Source organism: Helicoverpa armigera, chromosome 31, assembly GCF_030705265.1.
Source record: "Helicoverpa armigera isolate CAAS_96S chromosome 31, ASM3070526v1, whole genome shotgun sequence".
NCBI classification, from domain to species: Eukaryota; Metazoa; Arthropoda; class Insecta; order Lepidoptera; family Noctuidae; genus Helicoverpa; species Helicoverpa armigera.
The window spans coordinates 2641249-2661484 of record NC_087150.1 but is presented as its reverse complement, the minus strand read 5'-3'; the positions used below and the strand labels follow the sequence as shown (position 1 = coordinate 2661484).

The window sequence follows — 20236 nt, the reverse complement described above, 5'->3', positions numbered from 1 at the left end:
ACAGATAGAGGTAACTTTCGCTCGCATTTACAGTACTATAACTGTTAGAGCCGTTTTATCGTCCCACTGCTTGGCTGCGGCCTCCTCTCACACGGAGAAGGATTAAGCATTAATCACCACGCTTGCTCAATGCGGGTTGCTGATTTCAGACTATATAGTCCAGGTTTCCTCAAGATGTTTTCCTTCACCTTTTTATCAGCTATTGGTGGCCAAGAAATACTTAGAAAGTACATACAAACTTAGACTAGTTGCATTGGTACTTGCCTGAACGACCCCACGAACCCACACCCTCATACTTAAGAGGTTGCTTCTTTACCCTCTAGGCCACCAAGACTTTTGTATACACAGTACTATTAGTATTATCAAAACTATGAACAGCTACTCAAGTAAAACAATTCAATTTGGCATTTTATTGAGCCGCATCGACCTGCCACCACTGGCATATTGCCAGCCGCAGTCGCAATACAAAAAAACTGCCAAGTTCGAGCCGGATTTCGCTCGTCTGGTTCTTGTTTAACCAGTTCGCTGCAGGCTAACTTGCCCTTGGTTTTGCTGGCTCTAATTAGTTTTAGTCTTGGTAACTTGGTCTTTTAATGTTTAACTTTAATCTTGCTGTTTTTCTGTCAGCTTGAATTTTGGGTGGTTAACCTCTTTCATTCCTGATTGTCTTTTGTTTTCATCAACTGTGTTACTTGAGGCTGTCATTTGAACATCTTCGGCAGTCGTTACGGGTAGTCAGAAGCCAGGAAGATTGGCATCCAGTCTCATGAGGGGATATTGGGTTGCCCAGGTAACTGGGTTGACAAGGTCAGACAGGCCGTCCATTTAAAATAGGTACAGGTCCCAAGCGGGTTTCATACCTCGTTTTCCTCAACAATTTCTTATAAAAAAAACCTTTTTCCTATACGAATCAAGTCTTCTTACTTTACCTGTTACCATGCAATTTATTTTATCATCATCGCTATTAGAAAACAATAAAGTTTTCACTCCTTAATTACGTCCTGACGTCAGCACGTTAAATTAGGTTTGTTTAGAAGGTTTTATTGTACCGGTTTCGTCATTAACTTAGGTTTTACCATTCTAGTTGTTCTCTTTGGTTACTTGCCTATTCATACGGGGAATTACAAATACCCTAATATGTTGGTGGGTTGTTATTAGAGTGTATTGGTGTAAGTAAATGCATTTCATACTTGTTTGTTCCCTCGGTTTCAACTACTTCCTGGGGTAAAAGGTAGCTTACATCGGCCTGCAGGCTCTTCTACTTTATGTGTGCTAAAGTTCATTGTAATCGGTTGAGTAGTTTTAGAATGAAAGCCAGGTAGAGACAGATAGAGTTTCTGTCGCATTTACATTATTATGATTTTTGTCTTTTGTCTAAGTAGCTCCGAGGAGACGCGAGTGAAACAGCGATCATAAGTTAGTTTTAATAGTAATAAGCCCCATATGAAATGCCAGCTGTCAGGCAGAGGCCTCACTAGGAAAATACCGGTTTCTGTAATAAAAACCCATTGTCTAACATTAGACGTGTAATAAATTCGACGGAACTCTAAAAGCCGCAGTATTTACGTTTTAATACCGCATTCTGAGACTGCGTCTTGTATTATTATTACTATGCTGACATTAGAACGACATGTAGGTATAATATATTCTAATTCTTGTGTTGCATAATGTAGATCAAAAGTATTTTAGTGAGACTTCGTATAAAAAGACCCAAGTTTTGACGCGTTCGCTACTTCTATCATAGAGATTGTACAAAAAGTGTTGTCGAAAGTTTTCAAAAAGTCAATAAATAAGTACTCTGCATGAATTTTCATGTATTTTTCAGTGATTCATGGGAGAAAATCGAGTTTATGATACATAGCTTGCGCACAGCTAGGACGGACCGCTAGTTACCTATAACTGAACCATTCATTCATTTACCAATGAACTGAGAGCTGTCGCAATTCTAATTTTTTCAATCGTTCTTAAAACTTGAATAACATTTTAATTATAGCATGTATTTTTCTCACGGTCCGTGCAGCCCAGTCTATACTCGATGCCGTATTAACTACATATATTGCAAGAGTTGCCATTGTTACGGGCCCTGCACCCAGTTCTAACAAAAGGGTTCTAAAAGTTCTATGCAACCAAATTGTCATTTTGTCCTTTTCACTTCTCTTCGTCATCATCATCTGCCCAGCCTCTTCCCAACTATTTTGGGGTCGGCTTCCAGTCTAACTGCATGCAGCTGAGTACCAGTGTGCCACAAGGAGCAACTGCCTATCTGACCTCTTCAAGCCTGTTTAGGAAGTTACACTTTTTGAGACTTTAGTGGCCTCTCGGTTGCTTAAGCTGTCATTTTATATACTTATAATTATATAGTATAATAGCCTTCTAAATAATACCGTTATCATTAGAAACATCAGCTTAATGCAACAGTGCAATGACATTTATGACATGACAGCCTCAGGCGTTATCGTTACACAATGGCAAAGAAAAAAATATGTAACTGATATGTCTGGGTGTATCGCCTCAAGCTGTGTGTTCGACCTTTTTGCAATAATTAAGTAATAGGTGTTACTAGTTGTGTTCCACGGTTTGATCAGGCTGACTCTTGATCTCTCTGGCACGGTGGTGTCAGCCAAGACGGTCAACCTTTTTGGGAAATCATCAAATGATCCCTCCCTCTGCAGAGTGAGGAAGTCGGACTCTTGTTGACTTAAGCCGCCTTAAATGTTCCTTCTGGAGCCCTTCATGTTCCAGGGCCGCGGTAACTCTTTGGAACAACCCCGTAGCACGATGTACAATACCTTAGTCAAAATACGTGGCTTTTCGTTACCGTGTAATATCATACATAGTTTATAAATTCAATTTACCTCTATATTATGTACTTATACTAGTTATTACTTTTTATATTATTACTTTTTTCTGTAATAATAATAGCGTCCAGAGCAAATTGTTGGCCACGGCCTTTCTTCTCTCTTAGATCAGTCAGCTGCGCGGATCATATTATACAGCACAAGCATTATCACAGATACAGCAGTCGGTAGAGCACTCTCTATTCCTTAACTCTCTATTACATCTTACTAAATATTTATGTTTACTGGTAAGGGTCATATCGTCATTATAATTACATTTCACTGTGCTCTCAAAACATAACCTTGACCTTAGTGAAAAACGTGCTTAGCAACAAAGCAAAAAAAAAAAAATGGCAGCTCCAAAATTTATCTCTATTTACATTTTCCCGCAAAACTGTTATCAGACAATTTTATGTAATACGCTCTACGTAAAAATTTTGTTGTTCAATATCCCAGTAAACAAACAAATTACCAACTTCTAGTCCCAAATTAAACTAGAGATATTAATAAATCGCTCAAAAACGAAACGCCCCCGTCTATTGCGTTTTATTTCTCAACAGCATAACACTCTTATAAAGTCGTATAACACTTTATAAACTAAATTACGTAGTAGAACAAAATGTGCCGTTTCGGTAACCTTGGTAGAAACGCGGACCCCTGCAACGATAGACAGAGACACAAACATGACTTTAACACAAGTTAGAAAGAGATAAGCGTACCGGCGCGCGCGGCGTGGACACCACGCGGTTTTAAGTTAGGTTATAATTTTCTAGGTTAAGTCATGTGCTTTTAATTTAAACGTTTCGAAAATAAGAACGCTGTGGGCTTTTTCTTTAGTTTTCATTTAATTTAAAAAGTATTTTTATAAGCTACAGTTTATTTTTTAAACAATTTTTTTGGTTCTCTATGTGACAACGGTATATCGCTATGGTAGCAAACACAATTTGTATGGTTGTTATAACCTTTTTCACCACGTGATGCGATTTTGTTTATGCCGTTTCGACAGTCGTGGTCTTATGGTGGTGTCAACACGTTGTTTGTGTGAAATTCTTGTCTGTATTAATTAATATTGGAAAGTTAGTTATAGAATTGTGTTGTGTTTGTGATGTTTTTTGTGTAAGTGTGAGTGAATGGATGTTTGGATGTCGTGTAGAGGGGTAAGAGTGATGTTTTATCGATCCCGCTATTATTATTTATTCGAGTAAACTTTTCGATTAAAAATGTTTGGTCCTTTTGTACTTAGATGTCGTCTTATGACACGCTTTTATTAGGTCGACCTGTATGTAACTATGTAATGGAATCTATAGTGACTAATTTAACTATCTTCCGAGGATAGTAGCGTCATGAAAATTGGCAACTGTATGTAGTTCTGATGACAATACAATAATATGTTACTGTCGAACTGATACCATAGCTGTGTTTGGACTTGTTAGATAAGTCTTATAATTATTTATACGTGAATTTATAAAAGCATGTTTTTCTACTGATTTTTAAAGTATCAATTTACACATTTAGATGTCTAGACGCCATCTTTATTGAGGCAGCTATAAATTCATCAATTTCAGTAATTATTGTGGTGTGAACAATTTTTTCAAAAATTCATACATGGATGGTCTCAAATTGGAGTGGTTCAGTGCAATAACCGATCCAATGTTTTGCGATTGGAGATTCAAGTTTGTTATAAGCTCGAGCTCTATACATGTAAATTTTGTCAAATATCAATATCTGTCTCTAATGCCAAACCAGTCCAACCAAGGGGTATTGGGTTGCCCAGATACTGGGTTGAGGAGGTCAGATAAGCAGTCGCTCCTTGTAAAGCACTGGTACTCAGCTGCATACGGTTAGACTGGAAACCGACCCCAACACAGTTGGTTAAAGCCTCAGGAGATGATGTGAATCTCTAATCCCAAAATAACATATGGTTAGGTTATTGCAATCCGTATTTAATGTGTGAAAGTGTTTTATTCTGTGTCTTTGAAATGTCACGAATAAATTATAGTTTTAGTATCTAAACTGTTTTTAATAGACTTCTAATAGAGCTGGTTTTCTATCCGACTCTATGTTTGTCATATCTCTACATAAACTTTGTGTGTGTTCCCCTAAATTGTTTGTTGTATTTGTTTATTTACATACCTATTTACCGATTCTACCTTATTATCTAAAGGGGCAGGATATAGATACGCTTATTTACTTGCACTGTATTGTATTAATCCTACAGTTATACTAAGCTTAGCTTAGCTGAAATTATAGGTTCTTTATTATCCTTTTGTATTTTTAATCATTGTACACAGTGAGAATATAAAAGAAGTAGACATAGCATAAAATAGTACAAAGGTACTGCTTATTCCTAACGAAATCTCTTCCAGCAGACCCGTAGTAGGAAAGTTAGAATAAAGAGAAGTAGATAGACTGTGTAAAAGGACATAGTAAAGATATATAAATTTTACACATATACATATAAAGCAAAAGATAATACATACATACAAAAATACATATTTTATAAAATGACTATGAAGAAGAGGAGGACAAATAGTAGCTTTTGAGTTTCTGTTTAAAAGTGGCAACAGTTTGACAGCTCCTTAATTCAGGTGGCAGCGAATTCCACAACCGTACTGCATTGTATTTGGTATAAGGATTTTTAGTCCTTTGATACGCATGCAAGCAGACCTAATATTCTATCTTAAAAGTGCTACATGTAGATAGAGTTACTTTCGCATTAATAATATTAAGCAAAGATTAGAACTAACGCAATAAATGAGGCTAAGAAGTTCGTTCCCACCTATCTCGTGTAATGCAACAGAAAACGAGAGTTGTACAACTGTTGAGACACACATAATTACTATATTGGTATTCAAATATTGCATTACCTAGCTACCTGCATATAAATCATTAAAATATGCTTTAAAACTGGCTGTTACATGCGGTTCGGTCCGCCTCTTACTAACGTGCCTACAGCTGCGTTCATACCAAACTGACTGTCAGCCGCCGAATGTCAGCGTCTATGCAAATTATGCATAACGTTACAGTGACCGCCTTTTTATGGTCCCACTGCTGGGCACAGGCCTCCTCTCACACGGAGAAGAACGTATCGTATATATATTTGGCGCGAACTCCAATGTACTTTGTATCATTTTGTTCGGCTCCTTACAGTCGGCGTGATTAAATAAACACCAATGACTTTCCCCAATATTTTTGGTTTATCAAACGCAAAATAGATAACCCAAATTCGACTTGGAGTTTTAGAGCTAGCTTCTGTCAACGGTTGCAGTCGCCTCCCGAGAGAACTTTTCTAAAACCTAAAAAAAAAAACTTTATTTTATTCAAGCTATAGTAGAGCCAAAATCCATTCGGTAGTTTTGCCTAAAAAGAGGAACAAACATACAAAACTTTCGCATTTACAACATAAGTTAAAGAACCAGTTTGTAAGTTGCAACTTGTAAGCTGTGAAGCAACCTAGATACTTTGATAAGACTAGTGACACGCTAATTGTATATTTAATGATTGATTCTGTAATTATTTGAAAGTTTAGTTTCAAAAGAGATCTTGTATTAAGACTTACTGCAACTTTAGATTTGACTAATCAAATGTCTATCTATTCATATGGAAATAATGTACTTAGCAGTAGTTATGTTGCCCGGGTAACTGGGTTGAGGAGGTCAGATAGGCAGTCGCTCCTTGTAAAACACTGGTACTCAGCTGAATCCGGTTATACTGGAAGCCGGCCCCAACAGAGTTGGGAAAGAGGCTCGGAGGATGATGATGAGATGGCCGTAAATAGAAGAAATTCATTGAAAACCACTTACATCATCATCATCATCCTTCTGCCTTTATCCCAATTTTATGTGGTCGACGCAGCATGTTTCCTCCTTCCATACTCTTCTATCTGCCGTCATCTCACAAGCGACATTCTTTCTAGCCATGTCGACTTTCACACAATCCATCCATCGTTTGTTTGGTCGTCCCCTTTCAGTATATCCAACATCCATCTTCTACCATGATAGTCGGTTGTCAGACTTCTAAAATAAATAATCCTATGGACTCGTTAATGAATTTAAGATAAAGACATTAAATAATACAATTTAGTATCACCACGCTAACTGACCTCAAATTTATATTTAACCACTTACATTAAAATGTCACAAAACTGGTTTGATTTTAACGTTTCCTTGATTGAAAAATGTCAAGCGATTTTATGGTTTCTGATCTATATTTATAATATTTGTACAGTTGTTTTCTTGTATCAGAAACTTTACTTATAAATGCGAAAGTAATTCCGTCTGTCTGTCTGTCGACAGTCGAGCTTTCATGCCTAATTTACTGAACCGATTATGATATTTGGTACATGCGAAGAGCCTTAGAAAACAGTCGCTCCTTGTAAAACACTGGTACTCAGCTGCACCCGGTTAGACTGGAAGCCGACCCCAATATAGTTGGGAAAAGGCTAGGCAGGTGTTGATAATGCTGTAGAGACTTAGAAAGAGTACAGGCTACTTAGCCGACATCAACATAGTTGGGAAAGGCAAGGTAGATGATGATGTAGACCCTTAGAAAGGACTACATTTTCCCCGGTTCCAGGAAGTAGGTCTCTCAGGTAGTGGGTGAAACCGCGGGCTACCGCTAGAATATCTATACTATTTAAACAGTTGTTTTAATATAACAGAATATTACAATGTCACATTTGTGAACGTCACCTCTGCGAAGGACGTTACTGTTTCATAAATTGTAGGAATAGGTTATAAATATGTATGAGGGTCAATATCAGTACATAGTGACCTATCTATTACTACCACAGTCGCTATCCAGCTTTCTTCTTCTTCCACTTCACTCTATCCAGGACATTTTCCTCTTCGAGTTCGCAGATTTCCATGTCTTTCTTTACGACACTCAACCACCGCAGTTTTGGCCTGCCTCTGCGCCTTTGACTAGGACTGGTTAGGTGATTAAACCTGCAGCTCATTCGATAAGACTAAGAAATCTTATCCGTCTTCCTTAATTCTATATCAGCCTTTTTATTACCCCTCTGCAGGATATAGGAATCTTAATGAGTCGGAAACGTTACTTCCACCTTTAGAAGTCTGAAAATATTACCACCATATATTAATAGTTTCTGCAAGTCTATGTATGTGCCACCGAAACCAAAGCAATATCAAAACAAAAGACGACAACTAATTGTGTATCTCCAAAACAGATTTAAGTGATAGCCTAATTTTATAATTCCTCAAGGAATAAATTAAGTGTTAATACTCGACATATCGAAACGAAAGTGACCCAAACCAAGCAGTGTCTCTCGAACCATTAAGTATCTATCAAGTGTAAAAGTTCACAACTCCTCAAGTGACTCTCAAACCTTCGAAAAATACGCAAGCATATTGTACCACGAAGATGATTCAATAACTCAGGGTATACTGACTGATACTATGACGGCTGGTGTGGCAGCCAGGAGGAAGTCCAGGCCTCGGAGAAGCTGGGCCAAGGTCGAGCAGGATGGACAGGTACTGACGAAGAAATAAGGAAACTAATATGGTGAATGGGCGTTTTAGATTTGAAGGGTTCGTGGTAGGACGTGATGAGGAAAATCGTAGCTAGCTGTATGGGTCATTTTGACCTGATGTATTCCAATTTGCACTTCCTCATTGTGTCCTAAAACAACCCCGAGATTATGTTTGATATTTTTTGCAGCAAAATAATTTACTCATGTAACCATTTTATTTTATTAAAAAAACGATCGGTCCGTGGGTTGGTTGACATTCTTGTCATCACGAGTTCCTCCGTGTTTCGGAAGACAATGTTAAATTGACGGGTGTTGGCTCTCATTCCGTGGCTAGAAAGTCTGACAACCAGTCTACCATGGGGTATCTTTTTACCCCATGGCAGAATAGGACTGTTTGAGAAAAGGCTAGAGTAGACAGATGGTCTTCTTCTTCATGCTCTGTTGCCAGGTTATTTGAGGTCTGAACAATGTTTTCTGCTTCTATTTCTTTGTCATACTAACAGGCTAAACAGATGATGATAAGCCATCCTAAATATTATATTTCCTTGTCCCCAGGCATCAGATTTCACAGACATAGGCGACTGGCCGACGCTCGGCGCGGCTGTCTCCGGAGGCGCGAGGTGTCACTCCACACCGCCTCCCCATGATGCTGATCCCGCTCACCACAATGGGAATGCGGTAAGATATTTACAAGCATTTTATTTGCAAAATTGAGGAGAAATATATGAGAGAGTACCAAGTGTCTAAGAGCGAAGTGGAGAAGAAAAATTAGGAAACCTGATTCCACTACCTTGTGGGATACATAACAGGAATAAGAGAGAAACTTGTTAGTGGAGAAATCTTGTAGGTTCTATTTGAACCACTTCTTGACTCAGGAATTTGTTGTCGTTGACGATACAAATCTGATGCTACGGACGCGAATGTCTTCTTGTGAGGAAACTCCTCGACATCTTAGAGCATAGATATCAAACATTGCATTGTTAATCTGTTTTGTGATAATGAGAAAAAGAGCATTAAAAACTGAGATAATGATAAATCGTTAATTGAAAAACCGTGGATAAGTAGAAGCTGCAGAGGTTAATAACTGAATTGAGAGTAAAAATAGGTAAAACTTGCATATAAGAAACTCCTTCCTGTAATTTTAAACTAATCTATTCTTTTAGTAGTTACGATGTCAGATAGACACAAAGATACATTACATTATATATAAGTTATCCCGTATTTTAGGCCTCTAATCTCTTCACAATAGAGATACTGGGTTACGCAATACGGGTACACTAAATATTTCACCTTAAGTAGGTTTTATTGAAAACGTTATTACGATGTTCTTGATTACTTATTGAGAAAAACAAATAAACCATATTACCATTATAAGAACTATTTCTATTGGTATTTTTCCCTTCACATATTTACATTTTTCCCCAAGAAAACCTTGGTTTTACACTATTTAAAAGCTCACCATTTCTCCAAACCTTCAAAAGTTCACACCACTAATATCCTCCTCATCAAATTCCAGGAACAGGATCGCAAACCGCCAGAGGAACCTCATCATCAGCAGCCTTCCAAGCCCGAGAAGGTGGAGACGACGCACAATCACCAGCACAACGACAGGCACCATGATAAACACCTCGACAAGGCTAAGAGTTCAGGTATGTAGCAGTCAGGAACAGGTCTTTAAGTAGCCAGGAAACCATATTTCAGCAAAACCAGCATTATGAAACACTGATAAAGAGTTCAGGTATGTGTCTGAATAGCCATGGGTTCTTGGAACAGTTCCTCAAATAGTTAGAGGAACCATATCACCAGCACAATACTTACGTGAAGGTCAAGGGGATCCGCCAACGCAGGACATATTATAGTGCACAAGCATTTGCTTGGACACAGGTGCACTCACTATTCCTTCACTCTCTGCGCGCGATGGGACGACAATCCGACACCACAAGAGAAAGATCACAAGCAGGATTGACATTCACGTGCACCCCCTGCCCTGAGTCGTGTCGAATTGCCAAGATTATGGGATTAGTGAGTGCACCTGTGTATCCGCAAATGCTTGTGTACTATAACATGTCCTGTGCAGCTGGCTAATCTCCCTTAAGAGGCCTTGGCTGAAAATATGAATCCTAAGAATTATAGACTACACATAAGAGGTTATGTACAAACGCAGTGCTTTTGATCTATAAACTCTGACAATAATACGAGGCCTTTAAATACCTCTTGATGAAATCTTTACTTATAAACTCGTACTAATGATCACCCATCCGTTTTCCAGGGGCCGGCAAGGGTGGCAGCAAGTCGGGCAAGCACAAGTGGGTCCCGCTAGACATCGACGTGAAAGCCGCGCGCCCCGGCAAGCACGGGCCCCAGCATTCCACCAGACCTGAGAATGGTATGTATCACTTTATATCGTCCCACTGCTGGGCTGCGGCCTCCTCTCACACGGAGAAGGATTGAGCGTTAATCACAACGCTTGCTCAATGCGGGTTGGTGATTTCAGACTATATAGTCCAGGTTTCCTCAAGATGTTTTCCTTCACCGTTTAACCTTAACCGACTTTAAAAGAAGTAATACATAGTTCAAAAAACTAAAATCACGCTTTTTGTAACGTTTCTTAGCTAGTCGTGTATCGATCAGAACTTCGAGCGTGTGCAAAATTTCATCCTAATCGAAGACCAGGAAGTGGGTCAAATTAAGTTACCAAGAATTTCTTACATTATAGTTACAAGTGAAGCTAATATAAGCGTGTTAAAATTATTAAGAGGAGGTTATCAATTCGTCGTTTACGCTGTGAAACTGTCGCTTTGAACAAGAATTGTTTTGGTTTGGAGGTAACTTCCCAAATGTTTCCATTATCATTAGAACCAAGATCTGATGATGGAAACCGAAGTATTGTTTATATATTATCCCGTATTTTAGGCCTCTAATCTCTTCACAATAGAGATACTGGGTTACGCAATACGGGTACACTAAATATTTCACCGTAAGTAGGTTTTATTGAGAACGTTATCACGATGTTCTTGATTACTTATTAAGAAAAACATTTAATTTGATACTTATTTTAAAATTAAATGTACTAGCGGTTTCAGTCACTTCCTGAAGAACTATTTTCCGCTCGCATGAGTATATGTTTTTCTCGTGTATATAACTATGTATAAACTGCCAAGTTTCGTCATAATTCATTCAGTAGATTTTTTTGTTGAGAAGGAATAAGCTTCCATACATACAAAATTTCTATAGAACGAGGGTGATAACGCTGGTGGAAGTTAGTACACTATCCATAGCCATTGCATGTCTATTGTATTGTATTATATGTATATTTAAATCGCAAATTCAGGCTCTGAAATCTGAATACCTGAATGTAATATAATATTTAAATCCTTTAATTCTCTATCTAACAATACTTTTCTTCAACACAGACACAGTATCCCTAAACGGCGAAGACTCGCGGTCCCGCGGCGCCGCGCGGTCTCGCGGAGCCCGCGGAGGAGCACGCGGCGGTCGGCGCTCCGCCCCGCGCCCCGCGTCCGCGCTGCCGGCGCTGCCGCCGCACCATCACGTGTATCATCACGCTCATGACTTCCCTCACCATCCGGATTTGGCTCAGGTAAGTTGACTTCTAAAGAACCAGACCCCTGGAGTAATCTTCCTTTAAATGAAACTAGAGTAACCTTTCTGTAAGTCGAAGTATTGATCGACTGGTAAAGGAAATTAAAAATAAAAAAAACTTGGTGATGTTTTATACAAATTAACAGTCGATTATTCATGAGACTTATTCTCACACAACTCATACAGGTTGCGTAGTGGTTTAAGGTCGTTAGCCAAGAATGGAAGGGGCAATGCGCAACATTCATTTATAAGGTATATTAGAGTGCTGCGGGATTGTCCGAAAGAGTTACCCTGACCATAGCTGCCCTGGTAAATAAAAGGCCTACGACGGAACACGACGGTTTTTAACCACCCCTCCCGCTGTTGGTTGGTTATTTTTGACGTCGTTAAAAAAAAAATGTATTAGAGTGTTCGGCAATGGCACTTCGTCATTGCGACGCGTTGTGACCACACATCTCATGTTTTTGGGTACTGTTGTGTACAGCTTTTGTATATTTGCGTTTCGTATATTTTTGAACGTTCAAACATACGAAATAAAAGAACCCTTAATGGCACACTAAGAATTTTTGAGCGCGGTTGTACTCACGCGCCGATTGTCCCACTACTTCGCGATCTTGAACCACCGCACCTACCTTTATGAAGTGTGCTCTTATTCTCGTCAATAGTATACCTCAAAGTAATTTTTAAAATCTTTGTTTAACACCAAGTTCTTACAAATTAAATAAAAAACTTTTTTATATAAAAAACTACTAGCACCATCTACTAAACTGTGTGTTAAAATAACAATTGTGTTTATGTATTTAACTGTGTTAGGGCAGGGCACGTTTAAGCTGTGCGCGTCCTGTCCTTGGTATACATATTTGACATTATACGGGGTGATATCACGATGAAAGTTGGAGAAATCCACGAAAATATAGCGTACTTACTATAGATGTTATATTTCATGTATGTTTTTATATGACTGAGCGACTGGGCCACTATTGAGAGCATATAAAGACAATGTATATGTAGTACATTTACACACATAAGTTTGAATCACCAGCTTGAGATATAACATCTATAACTTTGTGATGATAACTGGGAAATGACTGAAAAAACAAGCTAGAATACAGAACTGTGAATATTAAATGTTCCATTTCCTGCAAGTTATTTCTGCCATGAAGTGGTTTAGATACACCAGTCTTTTATACTTCAGTCAAAAGGTTCACTATACATAGGATAATATCTTATAAATCTTTTGCTATTTCTCTTGTAAGTAAATTCAGTTTAAAAAAGTTGACTTCAATAGCTCAATAAATAGTCACTTCTCAGCTAAAATGTAATACAAAACACAATAACTATAGTTTTATATAGAAAACGTGGCTTTCTTCAACCTTTAGGTACATTATATCACCCTGTATGTCTTAATGTGTATACCAAAAAAATGTCCCCAATCCCAAAACCTGAAAATTATATTTCATTTGGTTTATCATTTTGAGTACCATTTTATTTTCATTCATTGCTGGGCTGCTTTTCATGCTTATTTTCGATAGATTGACTGTGGATTTCAATAACCTATCTACAGAATGATAGAGATATGAATTTGACATTACCTGTATGGGGCTCTTATCAAAATGTATCTTTAGTATACAAATCCTTAGATAGATTATTGAAACCCGCAACTAGAATACAGTAGGAGCTGAATCGAATTTTAATTTAGTAGCTACACACGATCTTGAATGTTTTAAGAGTCTTCACGCAGTGTTTAAATTTTTTTTCCCATAAAACTGATTGAATCAGTAGTAAGTTATAGTTAAGAATATTTACTAGTGTAGTGAGCTTATTATTTTTTAAATTTTTGCTTGATTTAAAGTAGATGCGATGATAACATATTAATTGCAAGCTAGTAGTTATATTTTAGCTTATCTACATACAACTTTAAGAGGCGTTATGTTTTTTGCTTAGAAAAACACTAGCAGGTTTTTTTTTTAATATAATTTTTTATACGAACAGACAGCGGCTGTCGACTTAGCTTCAGAATTTAATATATATTTTTTGGAATCATATGCAATAATTTGAACTTCCACAATTTTCAAATAAAAAATGCTTAGACAGATATTAACACAAAATATATTTACAATGCTTTCGCGGCTTGCTTTATAAAAACAACAAAAAAAGGATAAGTCGCCTAGCTTACTACAAAAACTTCTAAACAGTACATAACCTATTTAGAACACATTGCGGGCTTTCAACCATGCAGTACTTAACCTATACAGTCACGTGGTACTCAAAATATATGTCATTCAATTCATGTGGTACAAATCATGGGACAACATTATCTTCATGTATATTTACTAACAATTTGTATGTATTTATTTTATTAATTTATTAAGGCTAAGCGTTGTTATATAAAGTGACATTGCTGTCAGCCAACTTACTTGTTACTGATTGAATTTAAAAGAGTATTTATTAGTTTTTTCTATATGCAAATAATTTCTGACATATGTGAAATGTGTGTTTTATATCCACAAAAAACACTGACTATGTTTTGAAGTAATATATCCACTGTAGAAGTAACTTATGAAATAGTATTTCCTTTTAATATTGCATTATGTTATATCCTTCTCCGTGTGAGAGGAGGCCTGTGCCCAGCAGTGGGACGATAAAAAGGCTGTAACAGTAACAGTATTATGTTATATGACTTTATGCAATGTAAAGTATAAAATGTTAAGTCACTGTGTCACTTTACATACATATTAGATTTTAGTAAATTATTTATTTCTTTTTTTATAGTAAGTGTGTCAATGAATGTTAATGTTTGAATATTAGTTTTTTTAATAGATTAGAAAGTTTCAAGCATGTCTAAGAATATTTTTATACTTAACTAAATGATTTAATCAAGGAATGCATTAGAATAACTAATATTGGTGTTCATTTTCATTTTGTTTGTATTTTATTTTCATTCATTTTTTTATTATTTTTATTACTGCGAGTTTGGTTGTGAAGATAAAACAGAAATATGCAAAGAAATTGGCGGTTAATAACTTGAGTCAAAAAGTCGTCGTAAAAATATTTGACTCTTTTTCACAAAAGAAAATACAGTATTTCTAGTTTCTATAACTATAGTATTACAAATACTAATATATCACTGAAAACGACAAAGAAAAATACTGTTTTAATTTTTCATATACCTTGATCACTATGAAAGAAATAACATATAATATACCTTAATCACTGGTACAAATGTTTCACAATATACAATTTTACTGGTACAAAATAATAAATCTACATGTACCTACTCGATTTTCCTTTTTGGAAAAAAATACACTCAAATACAAATATTGAACTATCAGTAACATACCGCAACCAAGCTCGCCTTATATCCTGACATCCCCTCCCCCCCACATCAGCTGCGGGTCTCAGCGGGCGGAGTGGCGCAGGTGGTGGTTCCCTTCGGAGGCCTGGCGACCATCGGGGCTCCGCTAGCGCCTCCATTGGCGCAGGCCTTCTACTATGGGGCTGCGGCCGCTACGGCTGCTCCGTACGGGATTGGTCTTGATCATGCTACGTTAAAGGATCTTATTAAGAAGCAGATGTGAGTAAAAATTTAGTTTTTGTTTGAATTTAGTTCAAATGTTTGTGTAGACTCAGTGCATATGTAAGGTGGGTTACACCATTTAACTATAGCTAATTTGATCAATGGAAGGCAGTTTCATGGCTGGTTATTATTTGGTTATAGTTATAGTTAAATAATAGAACTCAACCTTGTACGGCATTGTATACTTGCAATTTTAGTTAATTTTGATTGAATTTTTTAGTGAATGCACACTGTATAATTGTGACAGTATTTTTACCAGTTTTGATGATCAGAAAATACGAACATGTCATATGATACATGCTTTAGCGCGTGTCCAATATTAGCATTTGTGAGGCCACAAAATTAACAACTTTGCTGATATTTTAGAAATATTCGCAAGCAAGTTGAAATATACCATAACTATATAATAATGCTAATTTAATATTTGTGTGCGTCAGAGCCGGGTGTGGCCGTTGAATTTAAGTTTTAAAATAATGTAAAAAGTTTGCATATATGTATTTCATACACTATGTAACATTTATATAAAGAAACCTTGTATTTCAAACATAGATTATAAATGTTATCATTTTAGTATTATAATCATTTTACTTACTAATATCACCCATTCCACCCCACAGCGAATACTACTTCAGTCCGGACAACTTAGCTCGGGACTTCTTCCTCCGTCGCAAGATGAGCGCGGACGGCACAATCCCCGTCACGCTCATAGCGTCCTTCCATCGCGTCCGAGCTCTAACGCCCGATGTGCAGCTCGTGCTTGACGCTATACGGGACTCTGATAAACTGCAGCTTATATCTGGATTTAAGGTATGTTATTCCTCAAAGAGTCGTCAGCAACCAGGGACAAGGCCAGCCGTCGCTGCGGGATTGTTCGCGCGAGTTACCGCGGCCCTGGTACATAAAAGGCCTACGACGGAACACGACGGTTTTTAGTCAGTAAAAGTCTGGCACTGCCGCTAACATATACTGGTGCCCTCGTTTAATTAGTTTTGCGAAACCCAATTTACTTATGTGGGTCCCACATAAGTAAATTGTCTGTCATTAGGATATCGTTGGCAGTCATCACGGCAAGTCAGAAGCCAGAAAGTCTGATATAGATTGCCTGTCAGTTGGTCAGAAAAGCAGTTGCATTCAGTAAACTGGAAGCCGACCTCAACACAGTTGGGAAAAGGCTAGACAGCTAATATAAATTGGCTCTCGACGACAGTCTGTGATTTATTTATATTGTTAAGTAATATTATATTTATATGTTTATATGTTAAGTAATATATTGTTAAGTTTTTATATAGCTGTAAGTCTTCCAAGTGTATTAAATAAATAAATAAAGTCATCCTCCAGATTTCACACCACTAAATTCCCTAAATAAATTACTATAACAACCATTTTCCCCTAACAGGTCAGAACAGCATTCGAACCAACAAAATGGCCGATCCTAGACATAACATCAGGTACAAACGCCGAAGAGGAAAAGTCAACCCAACCCGACGACAAGCCGAAGTCTTCCGAAGATAAACCGAAAGCGCCCGAAGATGACGTCACAGTGGAGACAGCGAAGGAAGAGGCGCCCAGTATAGAGACGAAAGTTGATAGTGTGGAAATTGAGAAGGTGGTTGAGAAACCTGTTGAGGAGTTGAAAGAAGTTGCTGTGGTTGCTGCTGTTGAAAATGTTGAGGTAAAGCTCCATTAAATATTTGCTTTAATTCTATTATAAGGGACTGTATGCCCTTAGAAGCAGCCTTGTTTGAGGCAACTGTCAACTTGTTAATATATAGTTATTATATGCAGAAAAGTAGCTGTGTGATCCTCGATTCCATTTCATAATATGTTTAAAGACAATTGCTTCAAAAGTTGCTCCATGTGCAAATCTCTTTAATTTTTTTTTTGAAACATACTTTATCTATTGGGATCCTTGTGTTTTATCCTATACTGGTTACCGTCTGCGGGAGGCTATAACCTCCCTCGATTAATTGTTTGAGTCAAAAAGCAATGATCCGATTCCTCAAATAGTTCACTTTTGTTAAACTACACTATTTCTTTTTAACACAGGTTATATTTTATCCACTTACGGGAAATAGCTCCCTCTGCACGCGAGTGAAACAACTAGTATTTTAGCATTATTTAGTATTTTAGTAGCGATATGGTTATTTCCTTTTTGTCACAATCCATCCAAAGGTTGTCTGTAAGAGATCGCTTTTAGCGATAAGACCTCCCATTGTGTGACCGACTTCAAAATTTTTGTTTCTTCTTGTTGATTTTTAATTGGGTGCACAATAAAGAATATATCTATCTATCTATTTATGTTATATCCCTGTAATCTTACCTCTACAGTAACAATACTGTTGATGGTCACTACGACAGGGTACATCAAATTCCTATGTCGCGGACGACCGCAGTCTGTATGCGGCCGTTTCGATAACATGGAATACATTTTAACACGAAATATGTTAATACTAGCCACGACTAGTGGTTTGATCCACGTCTTGTGTGAAATACTAGGAGTACCTGGGTAAAAAGTAGCCTACAACCTTCTTCAATAAATGGGCTATCTATAATACTGAAAGGTTTTTTCAAATCGGACTTGTAGTATTAAAATTATCGCGTTCAAACAAACTTCTCTTATCTGTTAAAACTAGCCACGACTTTTAATACATATCTGAATAACTTCCTCCAACCAGCGGTTTCAGTCATGTACTGTGGGAACTACTTCGTTTATCTGTGTAAAAAGTAGCCTCTAGCCTTCTTCGGTAAATGGGCTATCTGATACTGAAAGGTTTTTTTCAAATTGGACCACTTGACATCTCAAGCTCTAGCGTTTGAAAGAGAAAACGTAACTAACTAAAGAGGAAAAAATGTGAGTAATGGATAAACTCAAAAATCTTCTGGACCGATTTTAAAAATTCTTTCAATTTAAAAGGCACACTTTTCCCAAGTAACATAGGCTATATTTTATCCCGGTACGGACAGTAGTTCATACGGGACGCGGATGAAATCGACTAGCAGAAAATAAGATATAAATATTAATAACAAATTCTTTCTCCCACAGCCACAACCAACAAAAACAGAAGAAACAAGCAATAAACCCGATTCCGAAGTAAAAGATGATAAGCCACTTGATAAACCTGAGTCACCTACAGGCGATAAGCCAGTCGATCCTGCCGACGATCCGCCTTTACAATCCGAAGGCGGTGATGAAAAACCTGGAGAGAAACGGTAAGCCTATCTTTATAGTCATAATAAGCCAGTTACAGAATAAGCCATAAAGTAAAACAAAAGTCGATCCAGCCGACGATCCGCCTTTACAATCCGAAGGCGGTGATGAAAAACCTGGAGAGAAACGGTAAGCCTATCTTTATAGTCATAATAAGCCAGTTACAGAATAAGCCATAAAGTAAAACAAAAGTCGATCCAGCCGACGATCGGCCTTTACAATCCGAAGGCGGTGATGAAAAGCCTGGAGAGAAACGGTGAGTCTAACATAGCCATAATAAGCCAGTTGATAAAATAAGCCATATAGTAAATCAGGATAAGCCAGTCGATCCTGCCGACGATCCGCCTTTACAATCCGAAGGCGGTGATGAAAAACCTGGAGAGAAATGGTAAGTCTTTTATACAAAATAGCCATAATAAGCCAGTTGGTAAAATAAGCCATATAGTAAAATAAAATAAGCCAGTCGATCCTGCCGACGATCCGCCTTTACAATCCGAAGGCGGTGATGAAAAACCTGGAGAGAAACGGTGAGTCTGACATAGCCATAATAAGCCATATAGTAAATACAGGATAAGCCAGTTGATACAACCTATGGAAGAACCTTAAATATTTGCCTACAGTAGCCCCTTAAATATTAATGTTTAATTTGTCATTCAATTTGCCTTCGCTTTAAGTGTTATGGAGATTGTTTACAATAGAAAATAAATTTCAAGGTCAAGGTCATTTTAAATCTGGAATTTCTTGTTGGAATGATATTTGTGCACTATATGTCCACTGTATACAATAAGAATGTTGTGTTCAGTTACTGCGAATGTGAGTGCTATATAGGGCTTTCAATACCGGTATTACGGGATCCCGTAATACCGTGATCACGGATATATTTTGGTCTTTTTTCAATACCGGTATTGACGAGCCAATACCGTGATTACGGTATTACAATCTTTTTTATAATTTTAATTATTTTGGTTTGAGGAAGTTGTATTAAATAAGATAGATAACTACGTACTCGTAAGATGTACTCGTAATATTATTCTCACACTTCACACTTGTGTATTAAGCGCCAACTTTTATCTCCAGCATACCTCCACCTTTCTTAAGCAACTGGTTTCTTAATCGGTCGAGCGAGCCAAACGACGTTATTGTTTTGTTAGTCAGTAGTAAAGAGACATCTCATCACTAGGATGTATCGCCAATCTACTTGGCAACACTGCAGGGACTCCAGAACAGAGTAGATTTCAACCGAGTCAAAGGCCTTCTCATAGTCCACAAATGCTAGACACAGTTGAAGTTGAAGAACAGGACGACAACAGTCCTACTCCACGTCTCTGGAGCTCTCCCTTCAAACAGGACATCGTTAAAAAGCTTCTGGAGCTCCCCAGTATGGGCTTATCTCCTGCTTTTAGTAGCTCTGTTGTAATGCCATCCTCGCCAGGTGCTTTTCCATTTTTGAGCTGTCTCAGAGCGATCTCGATTTCGCTGATTTCTGGCAGGCGGTGAAATGGCGTGTTAATGTGGCTCTA

At 37.6% G+C, this 20236-nt stretch overlaps 1 protein-coding gene across 8 annotated transcripts in view; it reads left to right on the top strand.

The window, feature by feature from the left end:
- LOC110378619 (la-related protein 1) overlaps positions 1-20236 on the top strand; it is a 99430-nt gene that overhangs the window by 51064 nt on the left and 28130 nt on the right. For 3 of the 8 annotated variants that reach the window (XM_064043391.1, XM_064043389.1, XM_064043390.1), the window contains exons 2-10: positions 8026-8329; positions 8884-9006; positions 9845-9977; positions 10598-10714; positions 11742-11929; positions 15321-15505; positions 16126-16315; positions 16905-17180; positions 18552-18718. In XM_064043391.1, the coding sequence (XP_063899461.1) occupies positions 8255-8329; positions 8884-9006; positions 9845-9977; positions 10598-10714; positions 11742-11929; positions 15321-15505; positions 16126-16315; positions 16905-17180; positions 18552-18718 (1454 nt within the window). In that variant the 5' untranslated portion in view covers positions 8026-8254. Of the gene's footprint in view, positions 1-3952; positions 3995-8025; positions 8361-8883; positions 9007-9844; positions 9978-10597; positions 10715-11741; positions 11930-15320; positions 15506-16125; positions 16316-16904; positions 17181-18551; positions 18719-20236 lie in introns of those variants that run through there. The other 5 variants (XM_064043386.1, XM_064043387.1, XM_064043393.1 and 2 more) reach the window with 4 other exon arrangements.